Source organism: Chelon labrosus, assembly GCF_963514085.1.
Source record: "Chelon labrosus genome assembly, chromosome: 15".
In the NCBI taxonomy this organism is placed as follows: domain Eukaryota; kingdom Metazoa; phylum Chordata; class Actinopteri; order Mugiliformes; family Mugilidae; genus Chelon; species Chelon labrosus.
In genome coordinates, this window is record NC_140348.1 from 16,963,650 (window position 1) to 16,983,320 (window position 19,671).

General features: G+C 42.0%; 1 protein-coding gene across 3 annotated transcripts in view; it reads right to left on the bottom strand.

Annotated features, from left to right (window-relative positions):
• The window catches only part of dst (dystonin), a gene marked incomplete at its 3' end in the record, with an annotated part of 77,790 nt that extends 76,126 nt beyond the window's left edge, over nucleotides 1-1,664 (bottom strand). For all 3 annotated transcript variants that reach the window (XM_084561311.1, XM_084561312.1, XM_084561310.1), the window contains exon 1: nucleotides 584-1,664. In XM_084561311.1, the coding sequence (XP_084417437.1) occupies nucleotides 584-812 (229 nt within the window). In that variant the 5' untranslated portion in view covers nucleotides 813-1,664. The remainder of the gene's footprint in view (nucleotides 1-583) is intronic.
• Between the last annotated feature and the right edge of the window lie 18,007 nt (nucleotides 1,665-19,671).

Here is a 19,671-nt window from a genome sequence, read left to right on the forward strand (position 1 = left end):
TTTACCATATGCATCACCATAGCAACCTTACTCTCTGCAGCCGGCCGGCGACATGGGCAAAACCGCAGCTGGGGACGCGAGTGGATGCAGTTGAAGGCAAAAAAGGAAGCTGACGAAATGAATTACTATTTTATAATCTTGTTTCCCACTAATAACGAAAAACTACACTTTCCTCGAGCAATGAACCATTCAGTGTTTTTCATTTCAGATTTTCTTTTTCTTTTTTTTCATCCTCTCTGCACAGTGAGAGCAGAGCAGGACTCACGCCAGCCTCCACAGCCGTGACTCAGCTTCCACGTCTCCCTCCCTGTCTGCCAGACACAACTCCTCGAAAATTATCTTCGGAGAACGTAAGAGAATAACTCGCATGCACAATCGTTAACGTTAACAACAACAAGGTCACATTTATTCCATGCCAACTGAACGTTGACCACTGGGCTAACAGATAACCTCGTACCTTTACTGATCTCCAGTGAAATTGCAAAGTAAGTTTAGCTCAAGGGTCTGCTATTAGTAATGAGCAAGCACAGACGTGACTAATCTGCTAGCGGCATGACAGGAAGCAGCAGAGATAAATACTGACCCATGCAGCACATTAGAGTAACAAGGTGCGCCCTATGATCCCTCTCGGTCTGAAGCGGGTACTTCATCCTCCGCGGTACTTCCTCAGGGCTGTCGTGGTTCCCGTAAACGGATGCCATGTGGACAAGCGACTGAAGAACCGATAGCAGTCTCCCTCTTCTTGCCTGCTTGCCTGCCTGCCTGCCTGCCTGCCTACAAGCCTCTAGGGCAGCCGTGGCTCCCTCTCCCATCAAGCATCCAGAACGAGTCCCGTCAGGTTTTCCATGGCTACTTGCTAATTTTAGTTTCCATGCGGTTTGGTGTTTATCTAGCAGCAACCCTCAAAACCATAGAAAATAAATGATTCATTCAGTGTTGTAAAAAGAAAGAAGTGCCTCGTTAACATGCTTCGGTAGGCTTTGATTACATTTATATCCAGACATTAGTTTTCAAGTGTGCAAAGGTTTCCAGATCATTATCTTTCTACTGTGCATCTGCCAAGATCTCATCCCGGGAAATGACAATAAACACCCTTCATGATCTGACATGAAAAATGCCAGAAAGTGAAAACAGTTCTTCGGACTGAGTCATTTAGAGAGTTACAGCTATGTATGACAGAAACTGAAAGACTCCTCTCCTAATGTATAACAGAGGGGGGAAGAAATCTGAACTGTTCACCCCTGTGTTGTGTTGCACAAGTATTTTCAAACAAGCATCTAACACTTTCTGAGGGGTTAATGAAGGACAAGCTGCTTTCAGTGGACACAATACCTCTGTAAGACGAGAGTATAACATTAGCTCAGCTTCAATGATATTATATTCTTTGCATCTGAAGTGAATAAGCCTTTTATGTTATCACAAAACTTGCTTTTACAGGATGCTGGGGGCAAATTAAGATCCTAGTAACCGTATTCTCTGCAGATTTCTACATTTAGTTCATCCAAAAATAGTGCATGTGTTAAACCTGCAGAGAATTGCAAAGTGGGCTGGTGTGACAATTATTTTGTATGATCACATGATCAAGGCCTGGCATGAATCTTACAAGCATCAATGAGTCGATAAAATTGATGAAGTGAGGCAAAAACGGAAGACAGAGGCCTGTCTTGATGGGATGCGGTGAGAATCCTTTACTAGCAGTGCTGCTGTGTCATTGCTGATGCATCCACCCCTGTGACTCTACCCTGCAGCTGAATCACACGGAGATAAAGCAGTGCATCCTGCAGCAGGACACCAATTTGGTGTGTAACGTCCACACATAAGCTCATTGCTGCATAATGTATAAACCTCTCCTGAAAAACTCATTAATATAGATTGGCCGGGCAAGAATTCCAGGAAACACTCAAGAAAAAAAGGTCAGTAAGGGGAGTATCGAGAACCAGCTATCAAATATGATCAGAAACAGGCCACTGCTCTTCACATATTTCACAGATTACTGATTGAAGACGCATTTAATCGACGCATGTTGACGTAGGCCGATGTCACAAGGTCTGACTACAAGTCCTGCATAATTTCTGCCCTCCACGTTTACGTGCAATATAAACAAAAGGGCAGAAACTAAGGGCTGAATGTGCTGTGTAGTTTATGAACCTGTACCTCAAGGAAAAGAAGAAAGACTGAGGTGAGCTTAACAGTATGGTGCCCTCTTGAGGATCTTAAGGGAATAAAAAGTATGAACTATGGCTGGGTTCCTCTGATTATTCCAGACACTGAATTCTCCCAGATAATAAAATAATTAAATTTAAAAAAAAAAATAACAAATGTGTTATCTGGCCTCAATATGAAATCAGCAAAGATCAAATAGCATAAGTTCTGTCCCTCTGACAATAAGTAAGGACAGATCTAATTCTTTTAATGTTAGACAACTCGACCAGCTTATTTTTTCTTATCACATTTTATAAATTCTATGTTAACTCTGTGATTGCACTACAAGGAGTTTCATTCACTAATTTCATCTATATCTGATTCAGTCCTGACCGACTGATGTGCTCGGCTTCACCACAAAGTCAGAAATTATTCTTGTGAAGTCGATTCTGTCAGCTGATTTAGCACAAAACACACAATTATTAACCAAAAATGACCACAACATTGTGCCACGATGATTACTAAATAACTTTGTGAGGAATTTAAGGTCTAGTTTTCATGCTTTTGGGTTCGAGGGGAAAATACCACCATAAAACTGTAACCCTGAACAAACCCGTGGTCACTGAAAAGTGAACTGCTGAGGCGCACAATTAAGGGTGCATGAGTGACTAATGTTTTGCCCCTAGTCATTTTGTAATTAATACAACATTTTCTACTTTATTTTTTTACACTGTAAAAACTTTCTACGAAATAAAATGTTGGTGATGTGATTGTGATGATGTATCCGTGATGATGTGTCAGTGCTCTCGCTTTAAATCTAGTGGTTTGATGACTCACCTCAACCAGAGGTCTGGTAACACCGTAAAAACATGTTAACCAACAACTTGTGACCTCTGACTTTAATGGGTTGATGGTCACATAAAACTCGAATAACCATAACTCTCTCACATTACAGCTGCATCTAATGACCAGGAACCTTAAGCAATGTCCAAATACCGTAGATATCAAAACCTTTGTCAGATAGGAAGTAAAACTGGTCGTCATTGAGGTGTTGTTTACCGTACAGTCTATAAAGGATACGAACAAGTGAGTAGCTTCTTATTTAAAGCAAACAACGCTGAGAATCATTGGCCGCAGTCTTGCGTAAAACTACAGCGCGCTGTGTTGTGTGTATGCGGCCTGCAGCCTGAGCCCAGTGCAAGGCGAGAGTACACCACAGCATTCGAACAGACTGCCTGAGACACTTATTTGTGGACCTCAGCAAAGCACATGTGCACGGCGTCTATAAATAGCTCCGACCCTAAACCACGCTGCCCCTGCAACTGCGAGCCACATAATCTGTGCCACTCAGGTGACATCCTTCGTTTCCTAACATGAAACAAAGATGACTGAAGGAAAGTCTGCGCCTGTGGTAGAATTAAATACAGTTTTTAGCGTTTGATAATAGGGCTTAAAGTCTGTTTTCTACTATAATCATGTGTATTTATCCACTCCAAAATAAAGTGTATTGCATGTCATGATATGTTGGCCAGGACTACATTTGTACACTCAAAATCAGAGATTAAAGACTGGTGCAACTACGTGAATAACAATTACTGAACTCCTTTCAACAGACTTTAAAACTGCAGAACAGTCTACAACCCTGTTTATTACTATATTTTCACACCCATGTTTGAAAAGGTTGACAGGCCAATTGTCGTTGTCCTAAAGAACATCTGGCACACGGGGTCGGTGACACCCTGTGGCATCTTGTTATGTCAGGACGCCTAAAATATCCTCACATTCTGAGCAGGACAGAGTCAAAAAGTCCGAGCAATCAAAATCCTGCCTGTGTGTAATCCTCTTGACCTCAAACGGGAGGGGGAATAAAAAACACACATTGGGCCTATAGGCCGAACTGAAAAAACCCTCAACCTTCCCAGCCAGTGACAAGGACTCGCTAAGCATTCTTGCTCTCATTTCACGTGTGTCACAACCAGCTCAGTAGGCAAAGGCATGTGTGTCACAGCTTTGTTTAGAGACAGCGTGTTGCATAGCAGCAGCAGCAGCAGGGGCAGAGGTTGTAAATGGAAATCATTGCATCAGTACGTAATGATCTGACATCATATATCTCTGACTGAACAGGCTCTGCAAAGATAGAATAACGAAATTCTCAAAGTGCACCTTAGGAAAAAACAACACTGACAGGACATGAGTCATTGAAATAATTCAGTCACCTGCACAGTTACCTCCTCATAAATCCAAAATTAAATGTTTGCAGAAAACCGGTGCTTACTTATGAGCCACGCAATGTTTCACCAGGACGGATAACGTGCAAAACACTGTTTGTTTGGAAAATGCTCAAAGAAATTTTTCCTGATTTAGAGCACAAAATGTGTTTTGCAACAAGAGCTATACAGTCTGGACAGTGGCTCCGTGTGAAGCTACATGTTGGCACAGTGGTCCTTTGAGCACAATGCTAACATCAGGAAGCTAACATGCACACAATGACACGGCTAAGATTGAGAAGTTTAGCGGGCATAGCGTTTTAGCGCTTTACTCTCTAGCATGCTAACATTCACTGAATACAGGTACAGCTGAGATTAATCTGGTGATGAAAAGTATATCTGTATCTGTAGCATGTGGAAATCCATCCCACAGTTCTTGAGACTACACAACAACAATCAGCCTGTGCATCACATAGTGGAAAAGGAAAATGGAAATCCATCTGTAAAGCAACTTAAAGGTTATGGACACGACAAACCAAGATCAAAGACCTAGGTGCAATAAATGGCAGCTGTGATGGCACATCATGTTGCTTGTGTCTGGACCAATAAGTTGCAACTGAGCACACGTCAACGATTACAGTCAACAGCCAGCTAGCACAATTTTTTTGTGCCTGAGTGAAAGGGAAGAACTACTATCAGGAGCTAGGCAGGAAGCTAGGACGAGCTACAAACCATCGTCCGGCCTCTCGGGAATCGTGCCGGTCAGCTGGGCTACCGTTTATTCATTCTAGACGATCGTGTCTTTTGAAAATATTTATGTATTCGAATTTTCAGATGAGGTGAAGGTGTAAAACGAAACAAGCAGCCTGTGTGTGAACTTCAAACTCTGACGATTTGGAGTCTTTCGACACTCGCGTTTCTCTCCTAGCGCCACCGTTTAGCAAGCTGACTTGTTTTGCCAAAGATTCAATACGCTGAATCGGGAGTGGAAAAAGCTGTCGATGGGCGTCCAGCTAGTGGCACTGGTGTAGGACACTCTAAGAACGTGGGCCACAGATGCTCACCAAGGGCCCAGCGCCATAAAATAGCTGACAGCTTAGTGTGTCGCTGCCCTAACATGGTAATAGTTACATTTTAAGGTTTCATATTAAGGGTTTGTGGAGTTTTAATACGCGCTTCCTATTGACAACCGCAGATGAGTTTTAACAGGTATGTCGTAAACATAGTCTGGGACTAGGTGGTAAACAAAAACTCAAGAACTGTGATCGGGGGGTAAAACTTGAAGATGCATTTCTGCCATTCTTTGTCAGTGAGAATACTGCAGACAGTTTTCAGAGAAGGGTAGGGCAGCATCGGAGGTATGTGACTGGAACAGCTCAGAAACTGAAACAGGTTGCCAAGCCTTCAGAGCAGCCCTTCCTGCCAGGCTTCGCTTAAGACTTAAGTAAAGAACATAAAACCAAGAAAAAGTCAGAGAATATGACTTTTTCAGAGATACCTTGTTTGAGTTGTGTAGTGGGAGCTTTGAGAAATGAGTGTTGTTCAGGCTGCATATTTACTTTCTAGGGCGCTGCAAGTTTACAAGGAGCGACGCAAACTAAACAAACTGTTGCAGTGTGTGCATCTAGTGTGTTCACATCAACACCAGAAACCAGCTATTGTTATAAGCAGGTTAAAACACACTCCATATCATTTTTTTTTTAAATACACAGTAACTTCTGAGAGAAATAGCTATACACGCGCAAGCGAAGCTAAAGTATTGTATGACCCTTAATGGAAATGGAAATGAACGGTGAAGGTGAAGCTGGCAAAGTGACCTTCGGCACCACAGCGGCGCTCAGCAAAGTCAAGGAGAGGACAAAGGAGGTGTTAATGCAAGCTAATGGGACATAAATACACATTTATTGTACTAGCACGAGCACACAGACACAGACACGCAGTTGCCAACAATCCAGTTCTAGGCTGCAAATGTGCGACAGCTGCAACTGCCACACTGAAGTGAGGATTTTTTTTGCATGTCCCTACAGTTTCATTCAGATTACATAGAATACTGACCAAGGCTTATTATTCGAGGTAATCACAAGTATTGTACACTGATTCATGTCACAAAACTGAAAAAAATGCTGCTTGTGCTTGGCTAAAATACCAAAACAAGAATTAGGCAGGTAGAAATATAATGAACTAAAGGTTCATTATGTTTTTTTTTCATCATCATCCAAGATATACAGTAGAGCTGCAAATTTCGGGCATGCCAAATTATTTTGTTGTGGTTTTGCTCGTTTAACATAACCAATGAGCTAACAACTAGGAGGGACGACTGTGATAATTCAGGAGAGGATTCTTTAACTAACAGGAGATTTCAAAGTGGAATCATTTTAAAGCTCCAGTGGCAGCGAATGCAACACAAACACGGTGCATGGTAACGACGTACGCCTGCAGTCTACAATCCCTGTCCGTGTTCGTCCTCGCTGCTGATCCTTCATCTAAAAGTAGAATTTCTTTTTTAACCGAATCATTAGAAATGTTTCTATATTCTATCTCATTCTTTCCAATATGGAGACGTAAATTCATTAAAGTTTCATTGCATTCGCAACCCTAGTTTTTACTCCAAGCCTCCACTGCCACGGTTGCTCCCCTCTTCAGCTCTGGCAAACATCATTGCTGGTTGATGTAAAACACATCATTACCAGTGAGTCAGGGAGGGAGAGTTACCACAAACGTCATGAACACAGAAATCAGCCTTAAGGGATTGTGTGAACCCATTCGGCAAGGGCTTTAATGTAATAGATGTTCATTTATATGCAAGGTTCCCACACTATATGTAGTTAAATTCTGGACTTCATTCATAGGTTTCTATTATCAAGTGGAAACAGACCTGAGTGTATTTCAAGGAACTCTTATTTTTACAATATTACAATATAAAATGAAGATATTTAGTAAGGTGTAGGACACTGCTGTAACAGCTTCAATGCTCCTCTGTGTTTAATTGTACAGCAGTTGAATAAAACAATAGCCCCCTTTGCTTTCTACGGAAACAAATTTCTTTTTTTGTCAGTATGTATTTCTAAACTTCACTCATTACCTACTAACCGATGGGAAAAAATCTAATTTGAATCCCATACTGTTGTAATTTCCTCAAGTTACGCAACATATGAGGTAATTCTCAAGAGCGTATCATTTTAAAGCCAGGGGCTTCTTGCTGTAGGGCTAGCAAAAAGCAAACGCAAATGGATCGGCTCATGTCTTGGCCATCTATGAATAAGAAAAATGAAATCTGCTTCCTTCTGCTAATATGGGATTGCTTCCCAGCATCTGCTGCATTCAGGGGCGAAGGGTGGCGCTTCTGGAGAGGCAGAGGAACGGCTACAGGGCATGAGTCAGAGGTGGGACAGGCAGGCTCACAAGATGATCTCATGTAAGAGCTGTGGAATGAGTTACAGTCATGCCGGTCTTCCCATCACCATGACGGCACATAAATACAACAGAGAGCATGCACACGGCTCAAGGCATCCGACAGCAGTGCTCCGAATAATATCCTGGACAATATGTGAAGAATATTTTTGCAATGGGTGCTATTCTAGGACAATACAGCTACAGCACGTCTGTAAATGGTTAATTCAAAATAACATATGATTAAAGGACACTAATGGAGACCTAGAGTAATGGATATCTGTGCTGGTTTGGATTACGTTGTCCATTTTAAATGAAGTTTATTGATTGGATCAGCGAAGAGCTTAGAAGCAAGAACAATATTATGGTCTCGGTACACGGCATAGTGTACTCCATAATTAATTATGAGCGTTTATATTTTTAACATTTTAATTTCTAGATCAAGGCGGCACAGGCTTCCTCCCTCCGTCCAAAGACATGCTGGTTAGGTTAACTGGTGATACCCCGCCTCTCGCTCCAATGACAGCTAGCGGTTACGGAAAACGAATGAATGAACTTCTAGATCAAATCTTCACAAAATGCTCGATAACGACAGCAAAACAATCGGACTGCGGATAATAAGCGGTTGTAAAATGAAACCAGGACTAAGTGAAGCCAAATCACTTCCTGCTAGATGCTATAGTGAGACTACGGAGATGGAATTAGAAACCGATCCAAAAATCTAATGTCCTCAATAGACCGTAAGCGCTCGAGATTCTGCCTGGATAATTTGATCGACTTGTGATTACTCAATCTCAGTCATATAATGCTCACATTTTTGCTGAACCCGCTCCACTGTATATGTGCTATGTAATTGTGCAGCTGTCAGACGTATAACAAGCAAGCCAAATGTTTGCCTCCTTTGAGCGTGGAAATGGAAAGTGACTGGCTGGCAGACATTCAATATAAACTCTGGCTAATGAGCTTGTGTAGTTTAAATGTGTTTTACTGTAATGAATTCAGGTTAATTTAGATCTACGAAGCCTCGTCCCTGCTGCGTGTGAGCAAGTGAGTTTGTTGGAGGCAACAATAGCCAGATGTAAATGCACGCAGTTCAGATGAATAGAGATCATCTTCAAAACGTGTCTTCTTGTTCTTTAGCTCTCAATGAAAATCCCCCCAAAAATTAAGTGTCCCAACGCGTGAACAAGTCTCTGAAAGTCAGATGCTGCTCCCGCAAAAAAAACAGAGTGTCTTTTGTACGGTAGCAGACGGTCTCCACAGAGGCAGCCTGCTGTGTGTGTGTGTGTGTGTGCGTGTGTGTGTGTGTGTGTGTGTGTGTGTGTGTGTGTGTGAGCCACTAGGCCGTTTGAATGTGATGAGTGGGCTGCTGACATAGAGCAGAGGGGTTGGGCCGGGTAAGGCAGAGGAGGGTGGACAAAGGCAATGACTGTGCAAAAAAAAAAAAAAAACAACACAATGCTCTCTCGCTCCCCACTGTGTCAGATCATAAAAGGCAACGAGAAAGTTAAAAGGGGTTATTTTGATAATTATGAGGTGTGTTAGTGTGTCTGCAGTAATCCTGCAAGTCATAATGAAGACTGCAGCGTACTACAGACACACTGACACAGGCCACACCCTGCTATGAAACAGAACGCAGCATCCGCTTCCTAAAGACGGCTTTATTTATGTGTAAGGACAGAGAAAAAAAAAGATCATGTTATAAGATGTAGATACTCACAAAATTGACTTTATGGGTGTTATGATGGGCATGTATCTGGATAGGATCTGGATTTTTGTATTAGGGTTCAGGATTCAAATATTTTTATTGTCAGATATCTATATTTTTAGGACATACAGAAGAAATGGGGAAGAAAATCCCCCCAAAAAAACTAACCTTTTCCTAAATAAAGACATATTTGTCCGCAAGCCTCAATAAAAACAAAAATATCTTTGACAACTACTGACAAATCTGTGTGTGAGAACAGAGAAGTTCACTAGCTGGGAAAACAAATTGCTTCTCCATGCTGAATTGAAATGTTCAAGGCAAAAGACTCTTTGCCTGTGGGAATATACCGTCCTCCCAACCTACTCGAACCTTTTGCAACCATATGGCATCTCAAAAACATAATTGCACCGCGAGAGATGCTGACACATTTCTCTGCCTTGGAACCACCAAACACCTAATCCAATAAATCTTTCCTGATGACAGAAGGCGATCAACTGTTGAGAAACTCCAATGGCCCCTACACGCTGACAGCCTACCAAGCAGGCTCTGCTAGAACAACGTGATCCCGTGCAACCACTGCCCAGTGTCGTTAGCTGTTCCGTGTGTCTCGGGAAACCGTGTCTTTAACTCATTCCTCCTCAACTATACAGTCTTTTGTCCGCAAAGCCTGCATTGAATTTCAGTCAAAAGCAACTCCTCTGTCGAGCGTGTTATTAAGTCTAATACCTAATTAGCATGCCATTCTTACAGCTGGAGCAGTGAGAACTACGTGTAGGCTCCCAGACGATGACAGCTTATATGCATAGTCCTGAACTGACAGTTCTTTGAAACACAGTCAAGAACAGTATAGGTCTGTGACTGTGAAATGTATTTCTAAAGGTAAAGGCCAAACAGGACGTGAAGGAGAGGTAGCATACCTTAGTCACTACAATAAAACCTGGGTATCTTTCTCTCTATTTGTTCTCTTTTCACGTGATCTGGGAGCCAACATTATCTCAGACAAACCTCTATCTAAATCACTGCAGATGATAAATCACTCAAGTTCTATATCTAGATCCGGGGTAACAAACAAACAAACAAAAAAAGACGGCCTTCTACTTTCTATTTTAGCTTGCTGTTGTGTTCACTGGTCTGTTTGCTGTGTGTTTGCTTGGATACTGTTGGTGATTTTGCCATGAAACTGTGTTCCTTTGATACTCCAAGCATCACATGCAGAGAAGCTCGGGGCTCTGGTTGAACACAGCAAGTAAAACTAAGGCAACGATAAAAACAGGGACTTTTTTTATTTGCAGCAACCTACAGGAAAATGTCTCAACTGTGGGGAAAATTAAAAGTTTTTAGGCAAACGATACGTAGGAACACAAACATCAGCAACGATTCAGTGATACGTTTCTCCGCCTTATCATCCGCTCATGTGCTCTATACCACATGCAACAAAGAACTCAAAGAAGCCACTTTTTCTTGCAGTTTCTTTAGTGGAAATCTGTCTCCAGCATTCTCAACAGCTTCGTAAAGAAGCTGTGAAGTTGTTATAGTCCGTTTCCTCTCTCCTCAACTGACCCCTAGTAAATAAATGTTGAAAATTCTTCTGCTCGGAGCAGCTGGAACATTTTATTCCGCCACGAGGCGCTGGTTATAAACAGAGGTGGTGGAACAGTCGGTTCTAGGTGAGTTTGCGAGGAGAAATTATTAGCCACCAGTTGGCAAACTTTGGGTTTATAACCAGAATCAGTCTGTAGCCGAAGCATCTGTGCAGAACAATACTGATAGTTCAAAGAAGATGCTCAGTGTGGTCAGTTTTACTTGATTAAAAAAAAACTGAAACAAAGTGAAAACAGTCCTGGGTGACGACGACGCTTCAATAAACTGCTAGATTATTGTTAAAACTGATTAAGAAAAGAGAAACAAAATGCCTTACCCTTCTTTGAGAAGTTCATTGTTCATGCAACAGCTGGTGTGGAGTCAAATATCTGCTCTAATCAATGCCGTGCATGTAAAAACTGATCGTAGACTGGCTGTGGTAGCTGGAAACAGGCAATTATGAGTGAGCTTGTCTGCTCCTCTGCCTGAAGACAACAGCAACAGAGTCCTAATGATGCTTCATCATATGATCCCATTAGAGTCCAGTCAGGGCGTTTAAGCCTTGTACCACAGCTGACTGGGCCTGCCGGCTAAAATACCCAACAGCTGAGAGAGAGAGCACACTCAAGGCAGGCATTCAGTACACTAGTGCACGGTATTTGTTATTAACTGTTCTGTTGTTTTACTGCTTTCTTTCTTTTTTTGCCCAAGAGAAAGTGTAAAACACAAGAGTTAAAGGCGCCGCTGTCAGTCTGAATTCATCTCCACTGGACCTCAGCAGGCCTGAGAATGCACGTGAGCGGTTCTGCCGAGCAGTAGCTGTCACAGAGACGCTGAATGGAGCCGACCTCTTCCGTTGTGTGTGATGGGTTTATTCTAATTGATGAAAAGGACCCAAAAGGAGCAGCGGCGTAAAGTGACATGAGCTCCTGATAGGAGCTGACGCCCTATCCTGCTATGTCATTGTCCCGACACATTAATTAATTATACCGAGATCATCCTCAATCATAAAGAGACAATTTATTTGTGAAAGCGTGATTTACTCAAACCACACAACAGATTCATTAGTTTAGACCTTTTCCTTTTACATTGTAACCATGGCTCGATTGAGAATTTTAGCCACATTTCAGCCAAATAACAGCCAAACAAGAAAAATAAATCTGTAATTTGATTATTAAATATAACCATAGAAGGCTTATAACACGGCTTCTGTTTCAGCTACTAATAATTCAGCTTTAATGTGATGTCATGCAGGAAATATTCCCATTTTTCCACAGCAGGGATAAAGACACTGAGACCAGCCAGTCACCAGAGAGAACGAGAGAGTGGGAGAGGGAGAGGGGGGCAGGCTGACATTTATTGAACTGTCAAGAAGCAAACGGGCGATTTCTTCATCGCCCCCAAAAGCCCAAACACAACCAATCAACTCTGATCCTACCTTTGTATTTTTCCAATACATCTTCATAAGCTTGGAGGTATTCCTGCTCGTCCGAAAACGCATAACCCTGCGGTGCGTACTGAGCCATAACCCGGGCTTCTCAAACTGGACATTCACCAGCGACGGACAGGGACACGGCGTGTATGTGTGTGTGTGTTAGTGTCTGTGCATGCGTGTGTGTGTACATGTGTATGTGCGGAGGACTCAAGAGTGATCGGCGCTGTTGTTGTACGAAAGGAAACGCCCTACGTCCCTCCCTTGTGCGCGCTCTGACCAATAGGCGACACTTCCTTTCCGGAGTGCGCTGACTGATTGGAAAGACTGCGCTGTAAAAAATGTTCCGTCTTAACAATACGTTTAGCCCAAATAAAACTGAATGAAGTGATATTATATTCTCATCACAAGTGCATAGATATTGACAAATATAACCCAATTGGTGCGCTGCAATATTTAAAATGTTATAAATGAGCTGATATTAATTGTGAATTTTTTACAGTGTGCACAAAAAAAAGAAGGCTCGTTGCATGGACCACGCACTTTGTCATTCATGCCCATCTGCCCAAGACTTCAAGCAACACTAAACTCTAATATCCTATCAGCTGTCACTATGGTGATGACACAGATCCCAGGAAGAAGTCTGCTGCCATAGAAGAACAACACTTGAGATCTGACGCACTGTGTGGGCTGTTTGATAGGAACTTTACGACGCCAGAGTGTCAAAGTATCATTATAAAATACTTAAGTGATATAAATCCATGTTATCGTGTGTGAAAACAATCGAGAATCCTGCGTTTCCTCTGTTTTAATCCATCAAACTGATTTTAGTTACTTGTTTCTGGGGATATTTCTGTTCTTGTTAGATGTGTGTGAATGAACAAATGAAAGCAAATGAAAATAATGTGGTTAAAGGGGAAAAAAATTACAAAAAAAAAGAAACTATTCAAAACCTATTTAAACCTTTTGGTATATTTTAAAGCGTCACATCCAGAATATGAGCAGACCAAAATACCATCACATGTGGCACACATTCACGTGACTACAGACCATGTTTATGTGCCCCCCAAATAAAACTGGGAGTTAAAATGGGAGATGATCTGTCTCAATGAGTGGTTAATATAATTTCCGTATGCGCCACATAGCCTGTTATAGCAGGTGTTTGTTTCTCTCGTTACTGTCTGATAACTTGGCAACAGGGAGACTGCCGCTCACCTGCGATCCTGAGCACGGCTCTCTCCGCCGGATCCAGCACGGATCCTCCCTGGATCTTCCTCTTGGACCGCTCGTGTCTGGGCAGGTTCCAGGGTAAGGTGTCTCCGGGCGCGGGTGATGCCGATCCTGATTTAACGCTGAAATCATCCTCGTCCGAGAAATCCGCCGAGGAAGACATGGAGCAGTGTAGGGAAGGGTTCCCCGAACTGGAGCTCTGCGAGACAAAAGAAAACGAGGATAAAGAAAAAAATGCTTCATCACACACACACTCAGCCTAAATGAATCAGAACAAAGCTCGTTTAAATCCCGTTTTTTTCCTCTCACCATCGGTGGTTAAGGTGCGTAAAGTGCGTGCATGTTAGGTGTGAGGACGTTATGTGAAACAAGACACCAGCTCGCGATAACCCAAAACAATAAAAGATTAAGCCAAATAAAAGCAATGTGAAATCAATAGTATCTGGCTCCCCCGCCAGGTCAACAGTAAGACTTACCACTGTATACATGGTGACTTGTCAGCTGGAAGAAGAAGGAGAAAAAAAACATACACACACAATCCTGTTTGGAGGGTTAATAGCTCCCACCCTTCAGTCACATATTTCAAAGGGGTGCCACGCCCTTTGAAGGATGCTCCGGCCAGGAGTCCGTCTTTTATCGGAGCATTAAGGATGTGAGGTGATGTCAGATCTCCGGAGGGCTAGAGGGATGGGTACGCTGTGTGCTGTCGAGGCAGAGCTGCACCGTGATGGGAGAGCAGACTGCATGTGTCTGCGCGTCATACCCGGTAGCCAACAACAGCAGCTCCAACAGCGACGGCGGTGTTAGAGCGCCATCCCTGCACAAAGGTGCTGTCTGCAAACAGACGCCTCAAAAGCGGGGGTAATGGGAGGACATGGGGTCCCCACAGATTCTCTGCATCCACATTAATGAGACCTTGGACACATATAACACTGTAGATGTGCTGTTTTCTCAGCAAGATTGGACTTGTTTTCAGTATGTAACCTGACCATTTAACCCTGACCAGCACATGCATCATTTCCATGATTTATTAATCCATTCTCCAGTTTACACAAATAAATCAAAACCCAGTGGATCATAGATAAAATCATGATTGAATCAGGTTGTGTTGCAATTTCCTGCTGCACCGTGACACACCTGAGATTGAGCAACAGTACAAATACAGGCAAACACAACCTGATGGAGAGAGGCGAGGCGTAAAATACCTATACGATGACATTTGATTTGCTTAAAGATAACAGTATTTGAGTGCAGCTTATTGAAAATCAGACTGCTTTGGGCTCATTCTGCACTCCATAGCGGCTCGGCATGATTAAAAGGTAAACCCAGAGCTACTGCGTGAAATGTAAAAGTGGAGGGTGATACTCCTTGAGAGGATTTCTGGTTTAAAATAGCAGCTGGAGTAATGGGAGTCTGCAGAGCTGATGGAAGCAGCGCGTTGTTAATTATAGCAGCCTTTTCATCGTCGCATCACCTCTCATCAGAATAAAACCCGGCCCCAAAAAAAGGCGCAGTTTTTATCGGTTTTCTGTTATTCGTAACTTCTCCTTATTAAAAAGAAAATCAAAAATGTATGATTCGAGGAAAATTAGTGTTTACCGTGATTAAATAAGTATTAGTTTGGGTTGTTACTGGAATAAAATGCATGTTCTGTGAAGTTTTCACCTTAAAATATTAGGATCAAACTCTAAAGAGGATTACAGGCAGTTCAAAGTCACTTAAAAAAAGCTTCTCCTTATACTGTCACGAGTCAAAACACCTGCTGTGAACCAGACTAATGTGTAAACCCCGTTAAACAAAGGTAAAAGAGTAGCCCACACATCCCAGTGCATGCTAAAAAATATTCTATTCATGACCAGGTTCATGTGGGCGCTGAGCTCAAATCTTCACGAATCGTCATAAAATAAGAACAGTTACATGGCTGGCTATGAATAGACCATGCAGTCAGCATATTCCTTACACCGGTCAGGGTCATATAAAGAAATCACCTGTTAAAAAAAAGAAAATACACAAAAATATGGCTTCATCAGGACAACCCAACCATTCCGGGAGAGCTCAATTTGCAGTTTGTTGTAAGATGCTCTTATAAATATATCATAAATGATGCATGGTGGGCTGATCTAGGCCGGCGCTAGTTTATGCTAAACATTTAATGTCTGCCCGCTTGGTGCTCTCATGGGTTCCAGTAATTCATGAAACTGGTTACAAATATCGTCTGCTGCCTGGATAAGCATTTCACCTGCATGACAAACTGTTTCAGAAGTATCACTAATGTGATCTGATTGAGTCTTTCCTGAAAACTGGCTCTGGTGACGTTGTTATTCGTCTACTTTGCAGACAATTGCAACAACAGAAGGCGCAAAGTTATTTTTCTTTCTGTTATCTACACTGTTGCAACAAAGCTAGCACCATGTCACAGATCAATAGGTTACTTTGAACGGTTTGTCAGTGATGGTCAAGTCTTGTTGTGTATTAGACTGGGACTGGATTGCAATAACAGCTAGAGAGCTTTGCAGCATGGGGAACAGTTGGGTTGTATTTTTAATATCCAAATGACGCAAACACATTCAAAAACATCCTTAGACTTGGTGGTTTTGTAAATTCCTCTCTCTGGAGTCAGACAAAAATGTTTGAGGATTATGTCGAAGTCGTCATTGTTTGCTGTTTATATATTATGCCAAATTCCGTGCTACTGTGACAAGGAAATTTCCCATACGTGGGATTAATAAGCATGTCTTATCTCATCTTATCTTAATAGCAGAGCATCAGGAAAACCAGTCCTTAGGTTTAAAGAGTAACCTTCAGCCCCATGTCCCTGATCAGTCTTTGAGTCAAGTGTTTTACTGCGTCTCTTCACCTTACTTTTCAGCTGCAAGCGCAAACAGATAGTCACTGAAGGATTGCTAGCACAGTCTTGATTCAGCTTATTCACTGGGTCACATAAAGATGCGGAAATAAAAGTCAGAAGGCGTGAATCCGTGCTGAGATGACAAAGAGCTGAGTCTGAGTCGAGGACACGTAGTAGCATGCACACCGTGAGGATTAAGGCAAAGAGAACAAATATCACAGAGTCGGCTAAAATGGACGATGAGGACTGTAACCTATCATTAAAACTCAATTTTTAAAGCTCCCCTTAAATGGCTTCGTCCAAAGGAGATTTATTTTCTTTAGTGCTAAACCTGCAGGATTGATGTTGGGAGACAGAAATACGTTTTGATGTATATTACACCTTGAGATAAAAGGTACCCACATTCAGAAATAACTTTTAATTTTATTGGACCCATTAAGAGACCGTCCTTTAACAGGACACCCAGGGATCAAGCTCAGCAGATAAACATCTGCCTTGTGTCCTAATCCTTACAGCTTACTGACGTCCCTGAGGAGGGGAGCAAGGTTAAAAACAGTACCACTTCAACATCAATCTTAGCTATGGTTAGAGTTAAGGGGGTTACCTACAAGTTTACGTGTAGGGGTGACTTGTACAGACTGGTAAAATTCTGGCAGGACTCTCTTCTTCACTTTGCGTTTTCTCAGAGCCGACGACGACTCGGGTTCACTCTCTGGAACCTCGACCAGGCTGGGCTTTTCCTCTGTCACTCGAGCATGTATGCTCCTTCTTGAGTGACGTGGACTGTGCCTGAAGCCCTGGAAACATGAACAAATGTCAAGCTGGCAACAATTCATGCAGTCGGAAGACTTCCCAAGAGAAATCGAGGACGTCAGCATATCCAGAATAATAGTCATGATGCAATTCGTGTCTGTCTAAAGGAGAAAGCACTGTGACCTCGACCTAGATTTCAGGGGAACATGTGGAACATGGGAACTGATGATATAAACAGTCCAGGAAGGAAAGAAAAATATGCAACTGCAGCATATTGACATTTTTTAAAATCAATTTCTTTCTTTCTTTCTTTAGATGTTCTCTGAATTTCTCTCTAGAAGCTGTTTATTGTGGGCCTTATTGGTGAAAAAAAAAAAAAAAGATCAAGCATACTTTCATAGTTTCATAGCTTTAAGGCTCTGCAACTGTCTCACTGTGTCCTTGAATGTGATACTGAATCCCTACCAGCTACAGCACTGAGTCAGGATTCAATATCCTGTGGTTCAATAATATGACCTACAAAGAAGGAAGAAAGCTTTTGTTTTTGTGCCTTTAAAACGTGGCGAATTACACCACACTAAAACTTTACATTTTTAGACAGAGTATAACATATGGATGAACTATAGCAACAAAACCACCGATCAAACTATAGCTATGCCATAAATAATGGCTGTACTAAAGGTTTTATTGAGACGTGGTATAATTGCTTTCCATCAACTCCTTTTAATTTAAATTAAATTACCGGGAAATACTTTCCTGAGAATATACCACTGAGCAGTTAGTGCAGAACTAGAACTTGGTGCGCAGGGATAGCTTTTACAAAAGGACAACATTTAAGTGGATTTAGATTTTTATGCAAGTTACAGAAACAGTGCTTAAAAAAAATCTAATTCTCTGGTTTTATTTTGAAAGCAAAAAATGCGTAAAACGGAAACAGGAGCACTGAAGCTCACCGTGATGAATCCAGACTGCTCTAAACATGACGGCAAAATTGGAGCATAAAGCGCTTGATATATTTCTTACACCTCAGTTTTAATCCACCTCAGAGAACAGAAAGTAAAGAGATGCAAACCCCCCCCCCCCCTCAAAGAATGAAACTGCAAAATCACCTCCATTATTTATTGATAGTCTAACACATGCGCATTGCGCACATCATATTCTTAAAATAGTCATGCAGCCCTCGATTAAAGTACAAAGAAACTGAGTTTTGGATGAAGCATTTATTCATTCACATTTGACAGATAATGTATCCTGTGTCAGGATTGAACTAAATTGATTCATCATTCCTCCTAGCTATTGGATGACAATAATAAAACCGTAATGTGAAAAGTTCATCCTACCTCTGATCGAAAATGATGCGTTCGGAGTCCAACTACAGGACAGACGACAGATGTTACAATGACATAGTAATCTTCAGGGATAGCATGCCACGTCAGACATTAGGTATATATTAGTTTAAAATATTTGCGACTTTAACATTTTTTTTTTTTCAGGCTACTTAAAGTAAACCATTTAAAGACATGTCTTCACGCACGTTAACACCTCCATGAAAGTCATTACAGATTAAACTACCTAAATGTCACTGACTGCGCTGCTAGCTAGAATATAGACTATTAACACATAGTGAATAAAGCTACACATTAATGAACAGACATGCTGTCAGGATGAGGAGATGCGGCTGGCCTGCGCCACTCACCGCGGCTCCTGGGTCGTCCGGAGAGCACGGATTTTATTGGATGCTTTCCATTACGAAGCCTGCGATGCCAGCAGCAGAAAAACAAAATTGTCGCAATAGTCCCGAGCAAAAGCAACAATAATAGCAACACGCACTGAATACTGTACGGCCTTAGGAGGACCAAAAACGCCGCAGCGATCATTATAAGGCAGATCCGGCGGCAGCCTCCGCTTCAGCTGCCTCCTCTCCTGGCGTTATGTCGCTGAAAGCCCGGGAGGAGACTTAAGACTCTCTGTGACACACGTGAAGCATCAAACAGCGGAAAGCGGAAAGGTTCGAGAGGTACAGCCCAGACTATTGATAACGTTATTGTGAGGTACAATGTATGACTCAGCAGAGCCGCAAGTTTTATTTATTTATTTTTGACCAGGGGAAGGGAGAGTCAGCAGATTCATCCCAGCATCAGTAATCTGCTGCAGAGTGCTCTGCCTAAAAGGATATTGCTGTAATACATTAACTCATAGAGACATATGGGTGTCAAGTACACTATAGTAGTTTATGGGAATGTATTTTCATTTTAACCCTCTGATTTAGTGTATTTGCAGGGTTACATCCACAATATAGCAAAACATAATGCCCGTATGATACACATTACTTTTGGTTCAGCTCAGTAAAATGTATCAGATCCTGAAATGAGGCATGTCC